This window comes from Carassius auratus, chromosome 9 (genome assembly GCF_003368295.1).
Source record: "Carassius auratus strain Wakin chromosome 9, ASM336829v1, whole genome shotgun sequence".
Classification (NCBI taxonomy): domain Eukaryota; kingdom Metazoa; phylum Chordata; class Actinopteri; order Cypriniformes; family Cyprinidae; genus Carassius; species Carassius auratus.
In genome coordinates, this window is record NC_039251.1 from 10,741,025 (window position 1) to 10,766,488 (window position 25,464).

Genomic DNA, 25,464 nt, shown 5'->3' on the forward strand with positions numbered 1-25,464 from the left:
GGCGGGGAAAACTGATGATGTAACAGGAAGCTACTACAGTGAATATCTTCCAGCCTGACAGCCGTCGTCATTCACACTCTGAGCGTCTCGTGCGCTGTTTCATCTCGCGCGCTGATACTGCTACATTGTTTCATGCCATCGTGACGTCGCGAAGGAAAGTAATGACTGTTTGTGTTTTTAAATAAGAAGACGCGTTCGTTTCTATCTGAAAATCTCCAGAACACCTTGGATTTAATCTGCAGGTAAGGATATGCGTGATACTGATGAATGACTGGTGAATAATAAATATGGTCAGACAGAGAATTAATTTACCAAGTGCAGCTGGAGCCTCTCTTTGTCAAACAGGGTTCATGTCATGAAATAACAACTGCTGACTGAACGGACTCCAAGAATTCCAATGAATTAATGACAGCTTTAGACTGAAAAAATAATTAATTAAATAAACGGCGGTTTTGTATGTTTGACTGTTGACGCTATTAAAGCGAAATAAAAAAATAAATAAAAAATGTAATAACGGGTAGTTTGGCTCTTGTCTTAGTAATTTCATAACTCCGCTGAGATGCGATGTGTGAGTGACTATAATCAGTATTAGAATGATCACAACTGGATTGCATTTACAAATTGATCATAATTTTAATTTACAAACCGCTATATTTGAATCGTTCTTCCAATAAATTAATACATATTTGGTTTTTGATTTGAAATGTATGAGCAAGCATCAATTTCTAAAGGTTAATTATCTTCCAAATACAATACTTATTAAACATTTTCAAAATCAACTTAAAGGTAATCAAAAAATGTTTGTTTGATTAGTTTATTATTTTCTGTAAAGAAAGTGTCTGCCTTGATATAAAATTAATCAAACTTAAACTGAATTCGCTAGGAATTATTTTGAGGACCTCTAAATATTTATGTTTCCCATTCAGTCTTTGAACTGTAGCTCTTATTGTGGTACTTCATCATTATTCCAAAACCTTCCAGCCTACATCAGTGCCAGGAACTGAGAAGATAAAATACCAGTATCATGAAGTAACTATAGAGATACCAAGGTCTGTTGACACCTAACCTGACAGAAGGGGTCTGACAGACTCTCCAAGGGGGAAGAACTGTGATAATTAGCCAAAAGATAGTCTTGGTATTTGTGCTTTTTACACAACAGCTGCTTGTACATGATGAAATACTGTTAAGCTGATGAAGGAAAGAATGCTAAAATAATTTTGATCATATGATGCAATGACACCATCTCTAATGCTCAATGTCTTCAGAAGATCTTTCATGTGAAATTCTATCCCATTCCTGTTTCTTGACTCTTTAATCCCAAATGCAAGCATCAGTAATTATTGCTGATATTCATGGTTACAGATCTTAAACTTTCATATGTAAACCTTCAATTATGGTGTATAATTAATGCACAGTTTGTGCTATTGGCATGAATAATACCTTAAATCATGAGCAACTTGAGCAGACCTACTGTACAGAAGCAATTTAACCACCCAGAAATCTCCAGTAATGGCACAGAAGCATGGTAAAAACCACCCAGAACACCTTAGCAAAGGCATAGAGAAGCTCCGTCAACCAACCATAACATCCTAGAATCATGACAGTGAATTTTGCACAAACAAGCAGTCTCCAATATTGCTTATTTTCATAATCAGACCTATACATAGTTCTGAGGTATGAACAACTTGTGCTATGGATTCAGCTCCATCAGTTGCAAAATTAAAAGTTTAGTGACCGTCTTTAGGGAATGCTAGCTGGCAAGAGACCTAAAGAAAGAGGATTTGTTACTTAGAGCACGAAACGCTAATTAATCCTAACACAGAATATGTTAAAGAGCATAGATTATGTTTTTAAAAGGGAATCAATTATTTAGCTTCGCCGTTTGAGAGCCTTTTATGCGGATCTCAATGCAGAGCCCCAAAGCATGCATGTGTTTGTCAGGGTTGAGTGCAGCTTTCAAGGAGGATTTAATTTCAGTGGAACAAAGCTGTGTTCCTGGCCTGGCGACATTGCATTCAGTTACTGTGCCATTACCATGGTTCACCCTTTACCTCCGTTACGGAAACGTGGAGAGCAGACAGTAAACCATGCCAGAATGTTTTACTGCAAATATAGCTATCTCAATCCAGTCCTCAGTGTGAAAGCCTACTCTAGAGCAATATACTTTACAGTCCCACTGGTTGGATTAATAGGATTTTTGCACACTGGTCATAATTAGATGCATGAGCTCAAAATACCCCTGAGCAATTGCAAAGTAAATGTTTTCTCTATCTCCACCGCAAGACAGGCCATGATATGTCTTGCATTTTTCATTAGCAGCAATGTCAGAGTACATCATTTCGATGTTTTGAATTGGTGAAAATTTTTTTTTTTATTACAATCAGGGATTCAGTTTTTTTTTCTATGCATTAAACTGGAGTCGGGTTAATAGGACCATTTCATTTCCTTTCTCCAGATTCATTAGGTTTTATGTGGGTTGAAGTGCGATATTATCACTTTGCATTAAACACAAAATCACAATTGATTCATTTGTAATGGGCATTGAAATACTTGGTAAAAACTTTTTGCTCGAAGTATAACCTTATGAAATGGCTTTGTCTGCTGTATTCACATGTAGTTTGACCTATATGCTGCTTCACATTTTTGTGGAAACCATGATACAAGAGATCCAGTTTCCTGCAGAGTTTAGCTCCAAGGCTGATCAAACTAACCTACCTGTGATTTTCAAGTGGTCCTGAAGACACTGATGAGCATGATTAGGTGTGTTTGATTAGGGTTAGAGCTAACCTCTGCAGGAAAGTGAATCTCGCGAGCCAGATTTGAGGATCCCTGGGTTAATAAAAAATATTAAAGCTGCAGTAGGTAACTTTTGTAAAAATATATTTTTTAAATATTTGTTAAACCTGTCATTATGTCCTGACAGTAGAATATGAGACAGATAATCTGTGAAAAAAATCAAGCTCCTCTGGCTCCTCCCAGTGGTCTATTGCCATTTGCAGAAATGCATCGCTCCTGGGAAGAAACAACCAATCAGAGCTGCGGTCCGTAACTTTGTTTGTGTTCAAAATGTAGAAAAATGTATATAATAAGCGAGTACACCATGAATCCATTTTCCAAACCGTGTTTTTAGCTTGTCCTGAATCACTAGGGTGCACCTATAATAAGTGTTTATATTCGGACTATTTTAGATTGCTTCGGGGTTACCGCGGTGGAGTAACCCAGTACCTTTGTGATTCTTCATAGACATAAACAGAGAAGTAGTCCCGACTACGATGTTCTTCCGCAAGATGCAAGCAGTTCTGTTTATTAACCGCTAGAGCGTCAAAAGTTACTGACTGCAGCTTTAAGCAGCTAAAACTGTATTTAATATTGATAATAATAAGAACCGTTGTTAATAATTAAGCACCAAATTTGTATATTAGAGTGAGTTCAAAAGGATCATGTGAAACTGAAGTCTAAAGTAATAGCTTCCGAAAGTTTTGTTCATCATAAGAATAGATATTTTAATATATATTAAAATCAAAGATCATATTTTACAGTATTACAGCTTTTACTGTATTTTTGATCAAATAAATGTACCCTTCGTGAGCAGACACCTTAAAAAAAAATCCTAATTATTAACAACCTTTGATCAGTGTCTATATATTGACATACTGACAAAAAAAAAAAGTATTCGTTTGCGATTTTGAGTCAATAAATGTCCATTTGGTAAAATTGTATTTGGTATCATAAAATATTTGAAGTGAGGTCCACTGGGAAACTACACTGAAAATATTCTTATTTATAATCCTATAAGGAGGGAATATATATACACACACACAAAATATTTTACAAATATTTATATTTTTCCAATTCTAATCTTCACATAATATAATTTGTGTTAAAAATATTAACGGGGTTTTATATGAATTTTCCTATAGACACTGGCAGCCAGATTTGTCCTGCAGTATGATTAATCATGGCCAAACATGTCACTGATGACACTGAGTGAATGGGACTGTAGTATTGTTAAAATTGGACCCTGGAGATGATGGGATTGTGTGGGTTGCTGGACAGTGTAAATAATACACTAAACAAACTGCTGTTGGTGGATAGCGGCCTTAAGATTTACTGGCCTCTGCCACCACTCGCAGTGCGGGGGCTTCGGGTAACATATGTGGATGAATCAGAGCTCACCCACTTCCGAGTGGGTCAGTCTCGGGTCATCATGTGTCTGCCAAACACTTCCTCTAAAGTGGGATTAAATTTTTTACGAAATGATTTAGGAGCACCAAGTGGAACAAGATCTTTCTCTTCTAATTTTAACATTTTCCTCTTTTCTTTGTCCCTTAATCTCTTGCTTTTGTTTGCTTCTCACGGAGTGTGGTAAAGGTGTCACCTGAGTTGCATAACTCATTGGACCGCAGCCTTTCGTGCTAAACCTGCAATGCCGCTCTCTCCTATAAGCAGCAAAGTCAACTGCAGTTCAAGTTCAGGACCTTTCACATGCCTTCTCTAGTCCTGGAGGGGACAGAATGAAGGCCTGCAGGTTTAAAAATAGGAGTGAATGTGATCGGGTTCCGAGTTTTATTTTCATAGCTCAGAGGAAACCTGGCCTGTTGGCCTGTAGAGGCAGAACTCTTCTGGTCCTGGGTTACGTTCTGAAGAGGAAGTGGTTTTAAATGTTAGACATAGAACTAGCTTTCTATACACAGCAGGATGTCTTTGGGGATCTTCTATAAACACACATTTTTGGAATATATTTGCATGTGTTTGGTCAGATTTCCTAGCAGTGAAGTAGAGGGAATTAGTTCATTTTGGTTACTGACCTCAGAATCCCAAAAGGGTCAAGGTTCTGTGAATGTGGTTTGAGAAAGTCCTAATTGTCTCTTCAGTTTGTTTATACATCCTAAAAATGCCATGTGAAATAAAAGGAGACCTAGTCCTTCTTTTTGATTCAGCTTAACAAGTCTGTTCATGCAGAATATGCAAAATAGGTCGTTTTGGATGCTTCATTAAACAAAAAAAAACTTTCTTCTTTGCAAATCCTTCTACATAATTGTCTTTGATTTGGGTATCTATGCTACATGCTTAGTTGCAATATGCTGTCAGATAACATTGGAATATCTGAATCATGCCAGCTGATACCACTTTTTATATGCAGTTTATCTAGTTGTTTAGCATCCAACTCACCAAAGTAAGTCTGAAAATCAAGTAACAACACAAACTAAATGAAAAATTTGATATTTATAATTTTGTAAACAGTGACAAATTTAGTGAACAGCTCAACCAGATGCCAAATGTCCTAAAATGCACCGGGGGTATATTTGTGTGAATTTCTTTTTAATTTGTGCCGTCACTTGATCTGCCCATTTTCTTTGGTGAATGCTTCATTAAAGGAATATTTTACACCAAAAATGTATATTTGATGCAGATTTACTCCCCCTCAGGTCTTCTAAGATGTTGATGAGTTTGTTTCATCGTTAGGACAGTTTTTGAGAAAAATAGCATTATGTCACTTGCTCAACAATGGATCCTATGCAATGAATGGGTGCCGTCAGAATGATATTCCAATCAGCTGATAAAAACATCACAATCTACACAACTGATGTATTGTGAAGAAAAAAGCTGCATGATTTAATAAAAAAAAAAAATCATCATTAAGATGTTTGTTACTCCAAAGCATTGCTGTTCTGTTTAAAATATGAGCCCTATTGCTTGCAGTGAAAGCCATACTGTATGAATCAGGAGAGAAATATGCATGGGCGAAAACAATCCAGAACAACAAACAAATATGTTGGTGGATTCTGATGTGCAAAACAAATTTTAATTTTTGGGTGAACTAGCACTTTAAGCATCTGGTTGACCCGTTTAGTAAATTCGCCTATGCATAAAGATCATTTTCAAATTTTCCATCATGACATGTATCTGAATCCAGACACTCAAGAGCAAGCTATGACAAACAGTGGAAACAGTTTAGGGGATTAATTATGGTTAGCTATGAATATGTATTTCATCTGCAGGTGTTATTCTGGAGCAGCTTGTGATGGCTTTATTTTTAAATGTGTATTTCTGTAACTATATATGCCACCCTGTTTTATTTCTGTTCTCCTTGGGGTGTTTGTATCAGTAGCCACACTGGAGGATAATGGTCGCCCCTGGGGTTCTGCATATTCAGCTGTACTAGGCAGGAAAGGGTGGTTCACATTACCAAGCATCAACATTAGTAGATTTGTCCAGGTAGTTAGCTGCTGTATTTCAGAACAGCAATTTGCTTACCTGATTTGGCAGATGCTGGTGTAGCTTTCGGTCTGAATGAAACATTTATACTTTTTTTTGCTTAATCCTCAACTTTTTATATGCTGCTTTTCATACTCTCTGGCTCTATTTTAAGTTGGTATATTCATCAGGTTGTGTTACAGTGTATGGGTGTTTCACACCCTCTTTTGTAATATCCTGCAGCTATCTAGACGAACCTGACCCTCAGGATTACATAATCCCTCAAATTTGCACTGCATTAGCTGCTTTTGTTGAAACCATCATAACCTGACATTAAAATAACCTTATTACGTTTATTTCATAGAAAACAAATATGACAAGCTTGAATCTACTGTGGTTCTCAACTGTTTCTCAAAAATGGATCTCAGGTCTAAAATAAAAATAGATAGATAGGTAGATAGATAGATAGACAGACAGACAGAAATGTATGCATTTATATATATAAAATTCAGCTTTGTCATCACAGGAAAAAATTACATTTGAAAATATATTAATAGATAACAGTTGTTTTAAATTGATATAATATTTCACAATATAATTTTTTTACTGTATTTTTGATCAAATAAATGCAACTTTTGTGAGAAAAAAAGTGTCATTTAACAACAAACACAACAAAAATACTCAGATTGGATTATATATGAGTTTACTTACAACATATATAAAAAACGGTATTTGGTAATAACTGTGATAAAAAATTTGTGCACATTACATTTTGAAATTGATTTCATTTTTTTTTTTTTTATAAAAAATACTTAAATTAAAAAGAAAAGGCAGCTACTAACCATTGCATTACAGTACTGTTAGAGGATGTTAATGCACATAAATCTGGTGATTCAGTTAATTTGTTAATGACAAAGACATACAAAAAAATTCAGAAGCTATTTACGGGCATCACAGCCATTCCTTCCTATAAAGCAGAACTAAAACCATTATATACATCATTACACATGTGATGGATGGTTGTGTAGGGGTGTGGAAGGGCACATGGATCAGACAAAGTAAGAGCTTGGCATTTTCTAATGGTCTGTTCTACAATCCACCCTCCTACTTAGGCCTTCTAAGACAATTCAGAGCAGCATTGCCAGTCGTGTTCCCCAGTATCTGCATGACTTCATTATGCTTCGCTTTGTAAAGCTCAACATCTGGTTGTGCCCAAGGCTAGCTGTGAGCCAATGTTGGCTTCATTTTCATGTACAGCTAATACACATCAGCTGCAACCAACAAAATGATAAAAAAAAATCCACAAGAGTGGAATCACATGAAAGGATGGTTCGAGGGTTTGAGGTGCCCTGACAAAACAAAGGGGTTGAGTGAACGGGTGTAAAGGAGTGAACTGCACCTGAGGGCTTTGGGCTGTTATGAGCAAATCAGATGGCAGGTTACAGCTGAGAATATTTGGTGCGAAGACAGCTGTTGCCCTTTAGTTTTTTTCTATGTATGTATGCATGACTCATATGGGCTACTTTTATGGTGTCCTTTTCAGAGCTTGACAGTGTATGGAGCTGTGTGGAATTTATCAAACACAGCAGCAATTCTTTGGGAACAAAATTAGGAGTAAATATTGACAGAATTTTCTTGGATTTCAATTCAATATATTTTAAGGGTCTTTATCTTGAGTGCACAGTTGCAGTGTTCACATTTTCATCTATAATGGAAAGGAGATTGAAATGACAAATTGTATGCAGGGCATATTTACATCTGTATGTGCCACTGGGTCGAGTATGTGGCTGAGCGATAAGTTTAATCGCTGCAGATCACATTGTGGAAATTCTGAGCAAGCTGGGGTTATTCTTAAAATAGAAAAAGGTAATTATGAATGCTCATGAGAAACTTGGACAGAAAGCAAACATCCTTTGGTCACTGTAGGATGTTTACAAGCTACAACTGCATGCAAAACAAGTCCTGTGCCCCTTTAGATTTGAGTGTTTTGTATAAATACAAGACTTCACGCGTGATCAATAAAAGTATGATACTGTACATGGTCTGGATTGAGTACCACAATGTCAAAATCTTAAATATTACTTGATGAGGAATAAAAGGAGACTGCCTTACCAACAAAGTGACCTTTTTGTACATCGATTGCAACTGTATTAAGGTAACACACCAGTGAAATAGTCTGGAACGCTCCGACATTTATCAGATTGCATGTTTGCAAGAAAATGTGTCATTTTCGCTTATATGAATAATGGCCCCAACAAGTGTTATTAAATTTTATTATTGGATTTCCATTTGTTGGATAAGTAAGGATGGAGATGACTGGTCATTACTCAGAGGAGTGTGCGTGCACTTACCCTCGATTATTTCCTGCTCATTCTGAATTGTTCTCCACGAGACATGAATGATTTAATGTCTGCAGTGAACACAATACAAATGAATTAGATCTAGGCACATTTTTAAGAATCTTAACATGTTCACCAGTACTGGTATGTACAGATCCTCTCATGACATACAGGGAAAATATTAGGAATAAAAAATAAAGAAAATAGGTGTTTATTAAAACAAGGGCGTATGGAAGATGGGAGCAAGTATGATAATTGTAACCGAAAATGCTTTTAATTATTCGAACATCGAAAGCCAAAAAAGTTATCTTTATCTTATAACATAATTACAATGCATGCTTAGAACTGCTTAACTTTATCTGCCACTGTTGTGGACACTAATATATTTTTCATTGTAGTTTACTTAAAACTAGTGACAAATCAGTATAATGTGGCAAAGGTTATCCTAAAACGAGGAAACGAAGTAATAAAACAGTTATGGGAAAGAATTCTTCAAGTTCACAAGATGTTATTAATTATACACATGCAAAACAATCGGAGGACTATAAAACTACATGATGGTAATGCAAGCACACAAATATGAAAAATTCTGATTATTGACTATATTCCAGTTTTGCACATTTTTACTGACAGAAAAAAACAAAAAAACAAAAACAAATTAGAAATAGAATTAGGAATGCATCGGTACATATATCCTTCAATCCATTTTAATGTATGATAGGAAGTGCAAGTGCTGTTTCCTAATCCATTTAAACAGTCTAATAGTGGTGCAAATACATGTAAGCATGTCTGTACCCAAAATAATTTTTTTATGAATTTCAGATTATATATGCTACACTTCATTATATTTTGCAGTGTGTTATTGCATTCAGAAAGTTAACACAACCTCTTGAAAACAGCTATAATGCAAAACAAAGGCTATTTTTTATTTATTTTAAAGTACAAAGTACAAACTGAACTTGCTCCATCTCGCCACATCCGAATTTATCTGTGTCAAATTCAAGTCGTTAAAATGACCATAACACGCATCCAGTTTCATGTGCTTGCACTCAAAGGTTTCATCGGCAAGGGAAAACACTGCTGTTTGCTCAAGCACCATGATCAACAGAAGATAAAAGAGTGTGGATATCAGTAGAGGACAGATATCAGCACGACCAGCCAGCCTTCAGAGTGGCTCACAAAGGCTCTATCCTACATGTTTATTCCCTCAAATGGAAAAATAAACACAATTACTTCAGCTGCAGCCAATGACGCAGCTACGAGCAGTGGTCCTTGAGATCCGCTGGTGCTGTTTCATGATATGCTGCATTGTGAGCAACATTACAACTCACTCTTACCATCTGTTTCTAATTTGCAATACCCCCCTTTGCTTTCCCTCTACACTCCTGAAAGAGTGTGACCCAATATGAGCAGCGTAAGTCCAAACAGACCTGAAGACATGCCATAACTTCCATGTGAGCAGTCAAGGGACATTGTTTGGTAATATCAGGCAACGTTTCTTCACATCAGCTACTCTTTGTTACGCAATATTTTCTATTGCATATGAGGGTCCCTCATTGACTAAACTGTTCTTTGTGAACTGGGAGTTGAAGAAACTGCACAATCTAGGTTAAAGGGTTTGCTCGACCTGGCTAGAATCACAAAATATCCATTCTACGTAGGACTGAGCAGTGAATATTCAAGCTGTATTTACAATGGCTTGATATAATTGAGCAAAATGTGAATTATTTGAATAATTTCATTTTCACCATTAAACTAAGGATTTGTCATAGGGTTAATTTACCCATTAGACACAGGGCATTTGATGTGTATAGGTTCAAACTATCTATTTAAGTGAACTGATTCCAGCTTGATAAGTGTTAGAAGAACTGAAGTAACCATCAGATATTTCAAATTTGTATTCTGTGCATGTGTGTCTGTATGTTTCAGTGTAGGTGTATGTTTGCAATAAGCTAGAGATGAAGACAAGTACTTCTGTTTTTGTCAATAGCATCATAAGAGCCCTTAGAACTGTGCAGTGTTTTATTGACATTGCCTTCCTTGCAGGTTGAGAGTGGGTCATTGCAAATGCCAAAGATGATGACAGCTAGCTGCTGGACGATCTGTCTGTTTCTGCTGGGATCTGTCACTAAGGTAAAAGATTATATGCAACATCTTTTTTTATTAAAATGTTTCAGATGCTGTAGTTTTTACATATAGAGTGGTGCAGTAATAATTATTTTTGAAGGCCAGCCCCTTGGTTCCAGCAACATAAAAACAATAGGATTTCATTGGCTTTCAGATTATTGCAGGAAATCTGTTCTGTGACCAATAAAGGTGTATCATTCTTATGCGTTTTGTTCAACATGATAATCTTCACTAATAAATGTCACCATCATTAAGCTTCAGACAACTCTTTCAGTCTTTATTAAAAAAAAAAAAAAAAAAAAAAAAAACGTCACTAATGAGTCAAAGAGATTACCTGTTTGGATTTATAGTTAACTAATTAAAAGTAAAACTATAATTAAACTCATATTAAGCATTAAATTACCCAAAGTAAACATTGACTGAATATTTGGACCCACTTTATATTAAGTGGCCTTAACTACTATGTACTTACATTAATTAATAATTTAGTACAATGTACTTATTGTGTACATACATGTTTTTACAAATTTACTTATATTTATAAAAAAACTACATGTAATTACATCTGTATTTAATTTCTGTAATTACATTTATAATTACACTGTTGACCCATACTTTACACCTTAACCCACCCTTAAACTTACCCATACCTCCAACCCTCTCCCTAAACTTCCCCCTATCCCACCTCAATAGTAGCAAAAGTGTTTTACAATACAATATGAACACAATTTTTTAATTTAATTTAAGTACATAGTAGTTAAGGCCACCTAATATAAAGTGGGACCGAATATTTAATATATAATAAATAATAATTGCTTTGGTTGATGATATAACCGTTCCCGACTGTCAACATTCAAAAGTTCAGAAATTTTTTCTCGCAGCTAGAATTGTCTGAATTGTGAGATTCTTGATTTTATATATATATATATATATATATATATATATATATATATATATATATATATATATATATATATATAAAATCAAGAATCTCATTCTTTTATATATAGTTTTTAAATATATATATATAGAATAACTACATGTGGTATTTATTTTTCATTTAGCTGCTTAAGATGATTGTTTGTGAAAATCAGATTGTTTGTGAAATCAGTCTGTTCTCATGCAGGACTTTCCTAATGTGCCCGTTGTTTGTAGTTCATTGTTCTAGCCAGTCCTGAGGTAAACGAAAGCCAGCAACAACATCCTCAAAATGTGTACCACGACATTGGTGTTACTAGGAACAAGATTGTGACGGCACAGTTCGAGTGCTATCAGAAGATCATGAAGGACAGCGGTCAAGACAGAAGAGGTAGAGACTTTACATATTGGAGTTGTTACAAGACAGAGATCAAGTTATATTATTCTGAATCCTGACAATGTGCGGTTTTCATGTTACTTTACAGATATTCATTCTGCAGTTATAGATTTGATGCTACTGGTGACACAGAAATGACACACAGCAGTTTCAAGCCAGTTCCTTCAAGCCAAATAGCCATAACAATTTTCTACTCATATTTTACAGCAAGCACGCACATGTGTCATGCTAAAATAACAATAACAATTCAATCTGATTTTCAATAAGCCTCCCGTAGACTATGTATTGCCAGCGTTGACAGTAGTTTTTGTCATCCTGTCTAATTAGTACAGCAAGAACACACAAAGCCTCAGGTGGCTCATATTCATTCTGTTAGGAAGAGTGCATTTGGCCCCACTGAGTGGCAGGACAGCTGTGAAATATTAGCTCTGTTCCAAAACCTAGTAGACTTCCTTCTTAGCATTCTAAACAAGACACAACAATAACTGATTTGGAGTGCTTTTCATAGGGTACAGCTCACCTATAGCTGACAGGGTACTGGTTCTGGAACAGGCTGGCAGGACTAAGAATAGTGACCATGAAAACAGGAAGTTGCAGTTTCCCATTCTCCACAGAAACCATTTTTTGGGGCATTTATTTTGATTTTTTTATATCTAGTTGGCCCGGCATGCAACATGACCTGGGATGGATGGTTGTGTTGGGAGGACACAGAGGCCGGCATAACATCTGAGCAACACTGCCCTGACTATTTCCATGATTTTGACCCTACAGGTAAATATATTCAATTTATAAGGTTTAGTGTAAGTGCTTTCTACTCATCTTGCAAATACACATGCATTATTGTTAATTCTTTCACTCCATTATCCCTCACTATCAAATCATGCTAAATCCATACGCTAAATGGCTGTTAAAACTTTGATATGACTTATTTTCTGCCCTGAAGTAATGTGAATGGATGAGCATGTTTTACATTTTCAAAATGTAATACATTTGGCAGTAAAGCTATTAATTACTTTAATAGTTTTTAACTTTAAATATTAAGGGCTTAGAAACATAGCAGAAAATAATCTAATTCAATTTCTTTTTTTTCCCAATACATTTTGTAAATTTCACTTTCTAAAATTAATCGTAAAAAATTGCTTGGAAAAATATCTATATTACTCTAGCTATTATTTTTCTCTACAGAAAAAAAAACTGCTTTTTTTTTTTTTTACAATTTTAACATATAAAACCAATAAATACAAGACAGGAGTATTATGACATACAGTACCATATCTCAAGATGTTGCTAAAAGTTGACAAACTAATGAATCTTTCCACCATCTCTAGACTCCATATTGATGCTTCTCTTAGTAGCACGTTTAGGTTTACTTCTGTTTCTTTGCAGAAATGGTCACCAAAATATGTACAGAAAGCGGGCACTGGTTCTTGCATCCTGAGAGTAATCGCACATGGACAAATTTCACCAGATGTAATTTGCACACTACTGAAGGACGCAGGGTATGATCACGAACACTATAAACACTTGAGAATATAAACACACATTTGAATTGGCTTGCAGAATAAACACTTCATGACTATTGTTTGTGTGACTACAGACTGCAATGAATTTGTTCTACTTGGCGCTAATTGGTCATGGGCTCTCTTTAACATCTTTGTTCATCTCGCTAAGCATATTCTTCCATTTCAAGTAAGTGCAAATGTCTCTTTCACTATGTATTCAAGTTTTAATGGTTTATAACAATTATTTTGCTGTCGTTTTTGTGCCTATAGGAGTTTGAGCTGCCAGAGAATTACCCTGCACAAAAACCTCTTCTTTTCCTTTGTATTAAACTCCATCAACACTATCATTTGGTTAACAGGAGTGGCAAACAACCAAGAACTAGTTCAGGAAAATCCAGTAAGTGGCGTGTATTGACAGTAACTTATAATTTTTTAAAAAAGTATTTGGTTTAATGTTTTTTGTTTCCATCATGGAAATTATGAGTTTATGAATCAAGAATCTCACAATTCAGACAATTCTAGTATTGAGAAAAATTTTGAAGGGAGAACTCAGAACCGTTATAAAGTTGCACATACATTACTTTTTTAATCTTGCAGCAATAAAAAGCCTACATACAATTGTTTTTTTAATTAAAAGGGGACATATTTGAATACAAATTTTGCATGTATTGCCATACAATGCAGATTAACCTGTTGGAACAAAAGGGTGAATAAATAATGACAGTATTTTCATTTTTCTTTGATCATTTAAACGCATTACAGCTTGTCACCAATCTGCCGTGCAAATCATTTTTAAATGTCCATGTTGCTTCTCTTCAGATCAGCTGCAAAGTATCCCAGTTTATCCATCTCTACATCTTTGGATGCAACTACTTCTGGATGCTTTGTGAAGGGATTTACTTGCACACACTCATTGTTGTGGCAGTTTTTGCTGAAAAACAGCATTTAATGTGGTATTACCTTCTTGGATGGGGTGAGTTTTTGAATAAACAGTTATTTACAGCATTAATTGCATAAACTAAATCTAAAATCTTTCAATCTCTATCGGTTTTACAGGTTTCCCTCTTATACCCGCTACAATACATGCCGTAGCCAGAAGTTATTACTACAATGATAAGTGAGTATTCTTGGTATGCAGTTTTAAATTACATTTATCATTATTTTGGTTAATGTAGGATATCATAGTGAGATTAGTTTTTGTCATTTGTACTCTTATAAGCAACACTCAAGATTCTTACCTAAATCCATGTGAAGTAAAATAATTATTGTACAAAATAATACTCCTGTTTAAGCATCCATATCAATGGCTTTGCTAATCCTTTTCTTCCCAATCCGCAGTTGTTGGATCAGCTCAAGTACTTCTCTGCTATACATTATTCATGGCCCTATCTGTGCAGCACTGCTGGTAAGACATCTGGATGTTTTTGTCCTTTTTCGTTTTCTAAACACATCTTTTTGTGCAAGATTAATTATAATCTTTTCGTATTATTTGCACAAATTACATCCATAAGTTTGTACTTGCCAATCTGAGTTTGGCCGAGCACAATGTTTATATGTATCAGGACATTAAAAAGAACACTAGGATCCTAAACTAGTTTGAGGTTACTGTACCTACATCTCACAGAAACTCTCTTCTGACATCTGCCAGCCAGCTGGGATCTTTTTGGGATTGTGTTTGCCATTCATCTTGCCTGTCCTTCCAGGTGAACTTGTTTTTTCTGCTGAACATCGTACGAGTTCTCATCACCAAACTGAAAGTGACGCATCAAGCAGAGTCCAGTCTGTATATGAAAGCTGTCCGAGCCACGCTCATTCTGGTTCCACTGCTGGGCATCCAGTACGTTCTCCTCCCGTACAAACCTGGGGGACGCATGTCTTCTGAAATCTATGACTACATTATGCATATCCTAATGCATTATCAGGTAAGCAGTCAAATCAGTCTCCATGTAATCTTACGGATACGTTCATCATTACGGATACTCATCAAGGCTGCATTTATTTGACCAAATATACAGTAAAAACATTAATATTTTGAAATATTATTAGAACTGAAGATATCTGCTTTCTATTCAAATATATTATCAAATGTTGTTTCTTTTTCCCTGTGATGACTAAGCATCATTACTTCAGTCTTCAGTGTAACATACTCCTTCAGAATTCATTATATGTGCTGAATTAAAGCTCAAGAAACATTTCTCATTATTATAGATTTCCAAAACAGTTGTGCTGCTAAATATTTTTGTAATACTTTCTTTGCAGGATTGATGAATAGAGGTTTAAAAGAAGAGCATTTAACTGACATAGAAGTCTTTTGTAAATGTATTCACTGTCTCTTGATAAATTTTATTAATCTTTGCTGAATAAAGGTATTATTTTCTTTAAAAGAAAAAGATTATGATAAAACCACAGAAAGGTCTAAAATTTAGTTAGCAAAGAGAAAAACCTTATTCTGAAGAAAAGAAAACTTAAAAATTAATAAAATAAAAACTAGATAAAAAAATGTATCACCTAAATTGTTATACAGTATACATAATGGAACAAATATATAAAATGGGGGGAGGGGGGGGAATCTATTATTTCCTCTAGTGATCTTTTGTAAAGTGTTATGTTTTGCCACTGGAGGTCTGAAACTTTAAGCTGATTAGATACAAATCTGAAATTAGCTAAATTTTCCACTAAAGCAAAAAAATCAGTTGAACAAGATGTTTTCTTTAGCTGATGGTTTATGTTTCATGTCACTTATATCAGAAAGTGTCAGAATATCATTCTCAACATTGGAAACCAATATTTTTTAATTCCAAACTTGAAATATTTGCCAATGCCAAACGTTTACTTGTACTTTCCACTTGTTGAGTGTTTGATTTTAACCAAATTGATTTTCTATTTGTTATTACTACAAGATATGATTTCCCAATCTCTTTGTCTTTTTGCCTGGCAAAAGATTAACAGCCTATAATTAAGTTTACTTTGCCATTAGTGACTTAAAAAGCTTGTAAAACAAATGACATCAATGTCCTGCGGCTCTGTAGATTAGCCACAGAGGAAAACTCGTCACTTTGGAAATCCCGCTGTTAATTATTCTCCCTCATTGTGTTCCTAAACGGTTCTGTGTTTGTTTGTTTTTTGTTTTTTCTGTGGTAAACAAAAGAACAGTTTTCACCCAAGCCTTTTCAAGTGCAAGTCGTTATTCACGGATATTTCTAATCTTAATTGTGCTGTACTGAAAAAATAACAGCAAATAACAAAAGACACAACCTTTTTTGGGGGTGAACTATTTATTTGCAGAAGTAGCTGTTAGGATCAGTTCACTTGCCTCATAAAAGCCTGACTCCTGAACATTTATATTGAGATGGGTAGGTGTTCAGCAGCAAGAAAAGAATCATTTGTAGTCTGCTGTGAGAAGCCTTGGACAGCTGGTACTGCTAGACCTAGCTGAGTCGGCACAATGAATAATGCAACAAAACAGGCTTGTCATCCCAAATGACTCTCTGTGCACATCAAGAGCACTCGCTCTGGCAAAATGTGTCAAAACACAAGAGAGAACCGTCCTCAACATCATCCAGGAAATGATTAGTCGAGAGCTTGCGATATAGTAGATTATAGTTTAGCAGTGCAAGATAGCAGTTTATGCTGATTTGTTGCTCACGTGCATTTCTGATTTATTTTTAGGGACTGTTGGTAGCCACAATCTTCTGCTTTTTCAACGGAGAGGTAAGCGTTTACCCAGCTGAAATGAAACATTTCCTGTTTATCTGCAAGGAATTATGGCTTGTGCAACATCCTTTTCCTTGAAAGCAAAGCTCAGATATGGAGATTTTGTACTGGCTGTTTAAATCTTAAAAACATTGGCAGATGTCCACATGTACCGATACGAATGCCTGACTCAGAGGGAACCTGTCCAAATAATTTTCTTTTTGCATTGAGCTGTTTTAGAGACACTGTGGTATAAGGCATGCAGAAGCTATTATGGATAATATTACCAGTCCAGCAGTTAATACAGCCTATATGCTTAAATGGATGGCTGGTCAGTATGACGATATACTATGTGTGTCAGCTGAAAGACAGTTTGCTATTTGCTTTCAAACTGTATAAGGAAAATCTAAATTGAATATATAAGAAAGTACATGTGACAATACATTTTTTGCTATATATTTTGAATTTTGGTGACTTAATTTGTCATCAATTTGTCACTAATTAAGTAAAGTATCGCTTGGTTTGTGTACAAGAGAAAACAAATAAAATAGAAATAGTATAGTAATTATTTTAATTAAAAAAAAAATGCAAAAAATATGCATGACCATATGGTTATTTAAGCAACAGCCAGTGTTATTTTTACAGTGTCACTGAAATACAATTATAGATGTTTATGAAGATTATGAATCATTTTTTATTTTATACATTCTAATTTTAGTTAAGGTTTTATTAATTTTGTAATAAAAATTTCTTGTAATAATATTTTATTTTAGTTTTAGACAATTTTAGTAAAAAGTTAAACTAAATGAGAAATGTTACCTTGGCCTACCTAGCTACCTATGATAATCAACTATAACTATGAAATAAATCTTATGATTTATGATCATTACAGCCTCTGCAAAAGGGAGATGTTTTGTTTTTGTTTAAGTTTTTTGGAAAGAGTGAATTGTTAATGGCTCAGACCGAGAAGATAATGGATTATTCATGCTCCATGATGAGTGATTTCTGTTGACTCAGCAGATCATCTGTCCATATCTTCCTCAGGTCCAAGCAGTTTTGAGAAGGCACTGGAATCAGTACCGCATACAGTTTGGAAGCGCCATCACACAATCTGATGCTCTGAGATCTGCGTCGTACACAGCGTCCTCCATTACAGAGGTCCAGGGCTGTTACAGCATCGACGGCCACACAGAACACTTGAATGGCAAAAACTGCCATGACATTGACAACAGCACCTTAAAACCAGAGAATCCCTTTGCCTGATGCCGCTGAACGTGGCAGTATGCCGCAAAACAAAAACAACAACAAAAAACTGTTGACTACAGCGACGGCTGTCACACGGCTGAATTGGACCATTTTACTCATAATTCACTGCTCATTCTATCTGAAGGGTGGAGAAAAGGCATTTCTCCCCAAATTTACACTGAAAAACATTTCGCTACCTTCATTTAATGTTAAATGGACAAATATAAACATTACTGGCCCTGTCTTTGTACTTTGCAGTATTTTAGTTTGCTCGATGGCTGTGCGCAGTTGAATCAATATTCAGCTCTTTTCTCAGATTTCACCTGTAATGCATTTCTTTGTCTTATATTTGACCCGTAATATAAAAATGAATAATATATCTATAATCCAAATCATGACCACACTAATGAGAAACGTATATTTTTTACTAAAAGACAAAACTATATGTATGTTGAAAGATTTTTTTTTTTTAAATATATATATATATATATATATATATATATATATATATATATTTGTTAATCTGGACAAAAACTAAATGGAATATTAAAGATTTTGTATTTTTTCTTATGCTCAATTTTGGTCGAAATTAAATCTGTTATTTGACTCAAGTCACAGGTATAATAAATCATAAACATGTACTTTAGGGAACCCTAAAAATGACACTGGAGATTTGACCATAATTTATGTAACATTAAGGTTTAATAAGAACTCATCGTATATGAAAACAAGCCTACCACTTTATTTAAGTTGTATTTCTCTAATTTTATACTTCGTTTTTCACAGTTAAATTTATACTGCACTTGCCACATTTTCAGTGTATTATTTGATTTCATTTTTCTTGTAGTGTTTAGTCATGTACATTTCTTTTAATACATGGCTTTTGTTAAATAATAAGATACAATAACCCACTACCTAGAGTGTTACTCTGCAACTTTTCCTAACATGGTTGGAGTGTTTGAGATATTGCTCTTGTGTTCCTTTCAGCCACTCTATCTAAATTCAGTTACATTCCATATTATTTGAATAATGTGCCCAGTGTTTGTCACAGCATTACCTAATCTCACCCCATTTTTGATTTTTTTTTAAGTCTACATTAGAGGTTTTCATAATGTCTAAAGGGATAGTTCACCCAAAAATGAACTTTACTTACTTACCTTCATGATGATCCAGACTTGTACTGTATGTAGAATCAAGGAGAATTTTCAATGCCCCTCTTTCAATAATAGCTCAATGTGGCCACATCGGTCAAAAAAAAAAAAAAAATGTATCCATATTTGACTCATGCACTATATTCTAAGTTCTCCAAAGTCATACAATATTTAAATTGCAATGCGAGTCAGAAGTGCAATGCATTATTAACTGTGAGTTAAATTATTATTTTGGATCAGTTTTGTTCAGGAAGCCAATTTATGTGGCTCACAAATACATATGTGAAAAACCTTGCATATTTTTGGGCGAACTATTCAATTAATTCCTACTTTTGTCCATATGCATATTTTAACCGTGCAAAAAGAATTGTTGGCAATGCTACACATGCGGGAAAGTGCTTATATTAATTATGTAAATATTATATTCTTAGCTGTAATCACATTTGAATATTTTATAGGGGTGTGCATAATATCGCTTTGTACTGCAGACATAATGTGTGTGCATTTCTTCCACCCTAAACAGGAACATAACTCATTCTGGGTTCAGAACAAATCAGTATTAATATTGCAAATCATGGCACTTCACAGCATGCAAACAGATGCCAATCATACAGACACTGTATCATTTCATCAGGTTTTCATCATCAGACTCCGCTAAATATTCTTTTCCTTGAATGTCATTTATTTTTGAATGTGTGCCAATTACTGTTGCTTATAATGCTTCCTAATGTTTTTCTGTCGTGTTGTTTGTGATCATTTGTGTGTTTTAGTGAAAACAAAACACTCACTGCAGGACGGTTTCATATGTTTCATGCACACATTTGCTGCTTGTTTTTTGACCTGGTATTTAAGGTTGTACTTTGTGTGAAAGTAAATTTTGCTTTCAAACTTGTTATCAGAATAGTTGTATTGTGCATATGCCTCGCCTAAATTCAACCACTTCAGATGCTCTTTTTCTGTATGAATGTGATTCGTCTTTTGTTCTCTTGAGGTGTATCTGTGCAACATTTATTTCATAAATTGTGGGGAGTGTTGCAATCATGTATATCGTATTATTCTGTAATTATAGATGATTATTTCAAATGTCCTGTTTGCATATGAATGTGTGTTTCATTAAAAGCACTGGGGTGGGGATGAGACATTGGTCGAAACTTAAAAGCACATCAAAGGTTCCACTATTCTTCTTGAAGGGGATTGAAGTCAGTTTACTTAAATTCCTAGGGCAATCTAACGACGTCCTCTCACAAATTCATGTTCAAAATCAAACATGCCCTTTAACTGTCTTCAGTCAAGTGCATTTTTGAAAAGGTGGCTTAGGAACAAGGACACACAAATACTAAAGCCAATACTTCTAGATGACCACTGCTCTGTAAAATGGGGTAAGAGAAAATCTAACAACTGTAATGTTACATATCAATCAATAAAATATATTTTTGCCTATTACATTTTTTTTTAAACACAGTTTAGATTTATATTAAAGGATCTTAGCCAAGTTACTAAAAAAAAAGGACATTTTGCTCAAACTCTGGCCATCCAAGATGGGTTTCTTTATCGAAACAGATTTAGAGCAATTTAGCATTACATCAGTGGATCCTCTGCAGTGAATGGGTGCTGTCAAATTGTCATTAATTAATTACAATAATCCATGCAACTCCATGTCCATCAAATAACATCTTGGGAAGTGAAAAGCTTTGTGTTTCTAGGCTGTTTAAGCGGTCACTTTTGTTTCAAAACACCAGCCCATAATTCATAATAATGCTTCCTTTAGTGAAAAAGACCATACACCCTGTTTTCTCACATAAAAATTCATTCACCATATTTGTTCAGAACAGTTTTGGGATGTTGTTTGCTTGTAAATGGTGCTTGATCTGTGCATATTTCTCTCCTGATTCAGACTTGACGAAAGCCATATTATGGATAGAGGACTTACAGCCAGAAGGAATGGTTTGAGGTTGAAAAAGTCTTAATTTTCGCTTCACAATACATTAACTGCCGGATTGGAGTCATGTGGGTTGTGGATTATTGCGATGATTTTATCAGCTTTTTGGTCTCTCATTCTGACGGCACCCATTCACTGCAGAGGATCCAATGGTGAGCAAGCAAAGAAATTCCAAATCTGTTCTGACATATATATATATATATATATATATATATATATATATATATATATATATATATATATATGTGTGTGTGTATGTGTATATATATATATATATATATATATATATATATATATATATATAAAAACATGATATACCTGCTTCATTGTGGAATTCCTACCTGCTAGTGTAAATTGACAAAAGTAAATGTCTGGACTGCATGTCATCTGATATTTATGAGAAGTAAAGGGTATCATACTGTGAGTAAAGACTACAAAAAAGTTCTACCAAGGAAGTATTGGCCCACCAGATGTTTCCTCTGACATGCCGCAGTACAGGATCAAATTGAGAACATATGTTGTCCACCATCTTGGAAAGCATTAAGTAAACAGGGCAATCCCAGAGAGTCTTTACAAGACTTGAATGGAAAACAAACTGTGAAACAGTTGTATGACAGACTGAAACAGAAAAAAACTGCCTTTGGGACATGGGGCCATCATGTATAATTCAGTCTGAAATGTTGTATTTTGATGCCAGTTTTCCTTTAGCTGAACACTGAAGAGAATGTGTTCACGTGAAGGAGGGGTTTCATTTATTCTGTTCTAACTCAAAAGAATATTGGTCAGCTTTCTGGCTTAAAGATGAAATCTCCCTCAACACATATCATTGTGTGTAACCAGAGGGAAAGTCCACTGAAACTGAGGGCTGGTGAAACAGGTGGGCTAACATGCAAAAGCACTTGACAAACAGGAGATAAGCATTCATTCCTCTGCCCACATGAATGTGTGTTGACCGTATGTTCTGCTTTATCCAAGATTTTCAACAGTGCCCTGCGTCATTGCCTTGAATAAATAGCACACATCTGTATTCAGGGAGATACGGCAGGCGAGATGAGGCAGTTCTGCCAGGTGAGGAATGCAGTTATGATGAGACTGGAACATTTTTCCAAATACTATGTTCAATCAGAGTCTATTCCAAATGTATTTTGTGGGCATCTTATGCAATTTCTGAAATCAATGCCAAAGACAAGGACATACAAAAAATGTCGGATGGAAAGGGCTAAATTATAAAAGACTAAATCTAGCTCCAGCTCTCTGGGGAGACTTTGCATATCACACACACAGACTGCAAATGATGTTGCTTTAGTACATGAGGGATGGAATAGAAGCGGCTTTATTAAACAATTAAACAACTTTATTTTTCAATATCTATACAAAAACAACAGTATTATACAACACAATTTTTTTAAAGGCTAACTTAATACAATAAACAGTTTAGGTTTACAGAACCAGTAAAACGTGCTGGTAATATTTCACTACAAAATCCTAAGAAAAACTAATTGCAAATAGACATCGCTTACAGTAAAGGTATTTTCCATTTTCAGGCCAAAATCAAACGAATGGAAATTAATGTTCAAATAGTTTATAAATTAACCAAACACATTACAGTAAACCACATTCACACAAGCAAAAAAAAAAAAAAAAGTGTTTGTAAACACCTTCATACTTCACCTGATCTAGTAGCAACCCCGTGAGAATATATTCCAATTTATCTCTAAATGGTTTAATCTATATTTGCCCTAATTAATCAACCAACTGTCTGTATATTAACATCTTGACTCTCTGATAATGGAGATGCAACAACATTAGAATTTGTGTTTGAAGAATACAGTTAGCCCTAAATGACCTAAAAAACAGGCAAGCCAGACTAATGGAATATAACACAGGGTGGAGGCCGCCCGAGGCCAATGTCACCTGCATTTAGCTTCAAAATCTGAAGAAAACATGCTTTACACCAATTCCAACACCAGTTCACAAATGGGTGAGTAACACTCCCTCTCATCCTTTCATCCTCACACATTCATGTGCCTGGGGAAAATCATGAGCGAAGCACAGCGAATGGAACACGTACATAGAAAAGCCTATTCTTCCAGTTGTTTATTTCACTCATTCCACATAAATCTTACATCGCCAAAAATAATTGTATTGTTGAAATGATTGCACATTTACTTGATCATAATCATGACAAAAACAACATTCACGGTTAAATGAAACGCACATGTGACAAGCATTACGTAAAAATCTGCTTTAGTTATATTCAATAGCGTGGATATTTGCCATCTAAATATCCAATAAGAGCATTCAGATCATTTCTATGGGCAATATTCTGATTGATGGCATAACTTTCATTACAGCGTAACATTATTCAGAGAATGACAATTAAAGAGACTCCAAAAAAGACCCTAAAGGGACATCTATGAGAACATCCTGGGTAGGAAATTGCAGTTTAGATGCACTGTTAAACTTTGAACTAGCATTAACCTGCTGACTTATGGCCAAGCTAAATACATGACTTCATGAGAAACTTGGATGATAGAGGACGACTACATCCAAGAAAAATAGAAGGAAAAATAAGAATAAATAATAATAAATAATTCAGGATCACTGAATTCAGACAAATTGTTTGACTTCATGGTACATATACTGGGGTCCTGAACCCCACCACAGCCTGTGACACAGTGACCTGGGCAGCACAGATTTGTTTTTTCTGGAAACAAAGGAGCCAAACTTGTGTTTGTTCTATCTAATCAAGCCTTTTCTTTGATAGCACAGGAAATGGGCAGACGGCAGAGTCTTTACTCAAAGAAAACAATCACTACAACCATCCAGACTGCACTGGTTCCTCCTCAGGAATGCTACCAGGATTTTATGGGAGTCGACTGTTTACTCGTACAATTTCCAGTTATCTGTAAAGTAAACAAGGCATATCTGAGTAAAAGCTTCTTTCATGGGAATAGGGTACTGTGGTGCTTTTGATGTGATAATGTAGAGTTATATCACTTGTTCTACTTCGAAAAACACACTGTTTTCAAGCAGGGCTAATCTGATACGCTCCTGGGACCCTAAACAAAAAGTCTTTGGGATTTTGAATTGTTCTTTGCACTTCATTGTGAAGTTTGGGACATCCAGTCTTTTTTTTTTTTTTTTCTTTTTTTTTTTTTTTAAGCGTTTTAAATATCTTAAAATGTGTTATTTCACAGTCTCTTTTTCAGCAGGACAAACTCCGCTTAAATCATTCAGAACTGGAAGAAGCCATGATTTTTCCATTTCTCTTAAAGGGATTACGGTAATTTTATTTGCTCTACTCTTATGTTTTAATTTAAGATTCTCTGAAACTGTTGTGGGAATTGGGTCTCTTTCAGGCTGAGGTGGTCTTCACCCCATATTCCCAGTTATCATGTGGATATCCCAGTTGTTGGTTTTCTTTCTTTTGGAGAAATTATTTATATATATATATATATATATATATATATATATATATATATATATATATATATATATGTATGTATTTTTTTTTTTTTTTATTTAGACCAATCCTGGAGACTTTAGAAACCTCTTCATTCATTTTACAGAAACTCTGCTTGTTTCAAGAAGACAATATTCCGTTTTCTTCTTCTCCTTTTTTATGACGTTTTTCTCTTCCTTATTATGTTATGTTTGTGAACTATTTATACTGTAACAGATATATTATTAATGTAGACATTCTTTTCAATCCTCTGTGTTTTTTTGTCCGTTTGTTCATTTATGTTTTTGGTCCAGTATATTTGAAAATCAATAAAAATCGTGGAACAAGAAAAAAAATAATTATACATTTATTTGTTCAATTAGACAATATATACTAATATTTATTGTAAATACATGTACATATACAGTATTTATTAAATACATTTTATTATTTAAAATTGCTAAATTATTATTATTATATTTTTTCAAAATGCACTGTCCTGATGACCCT

The 25,464-nt window shown here is 34.8% G+C and overlaps 2 protein-coding genes across 2 annotated transcripts in view; one reads left to right on the plus strand and one right to left on the minus strand.

Moving 5' to 3' along the window:
* gulp1a (GULP PTB domain containing engulfment adaptor 1a) overlaps window positions 1-20,987 on the minus strand; it is a 130,990-nt gene extending 110,003 nt beyond the window's left edge. The window contains exon 1 of the mRNA XM_026271386.1: window positions 19,577-20,987. The gene's annotated coding sequence lies outside the window, so the exon portion shown is untranslated. The remainder of the gene's footprint in view (window positions 1-19,576) is intronic.
* On the plus strand, window positions 48-20,656 carry calcrla (calcitonin receptor-like a). The gene is made up of 13 exons (XM_026271380.1): window positions 48-242; window positions 10,584-10,670; window positions 11,820-11,973; window positions 12,637-12,750; window positions 13,366-13,478; window positions 13,577-13,668; window positions 13,752-13,878; window positions 14,301-14,454; window positions 14,538-14,598; window positions 14,820-14,886; window positions 15,185-15,403; window positions 17,151-17,192; window positions 18,219-20,656. Exons 2-13 carry the CDS (start codon window positions 10,605-10,607, stop codon window positions 18,435-18,437), a joined length of 1,428 nt encoding a protein of 475 aa, XP_026127165.1. The 5' UTR covers window positions 48-242; window positions 10,584-10,604; the 3' UTR covers window positions 18,438-20,656.
* Window positions 20,988-25,464: the final 4,477 nt, after the last annotated feature.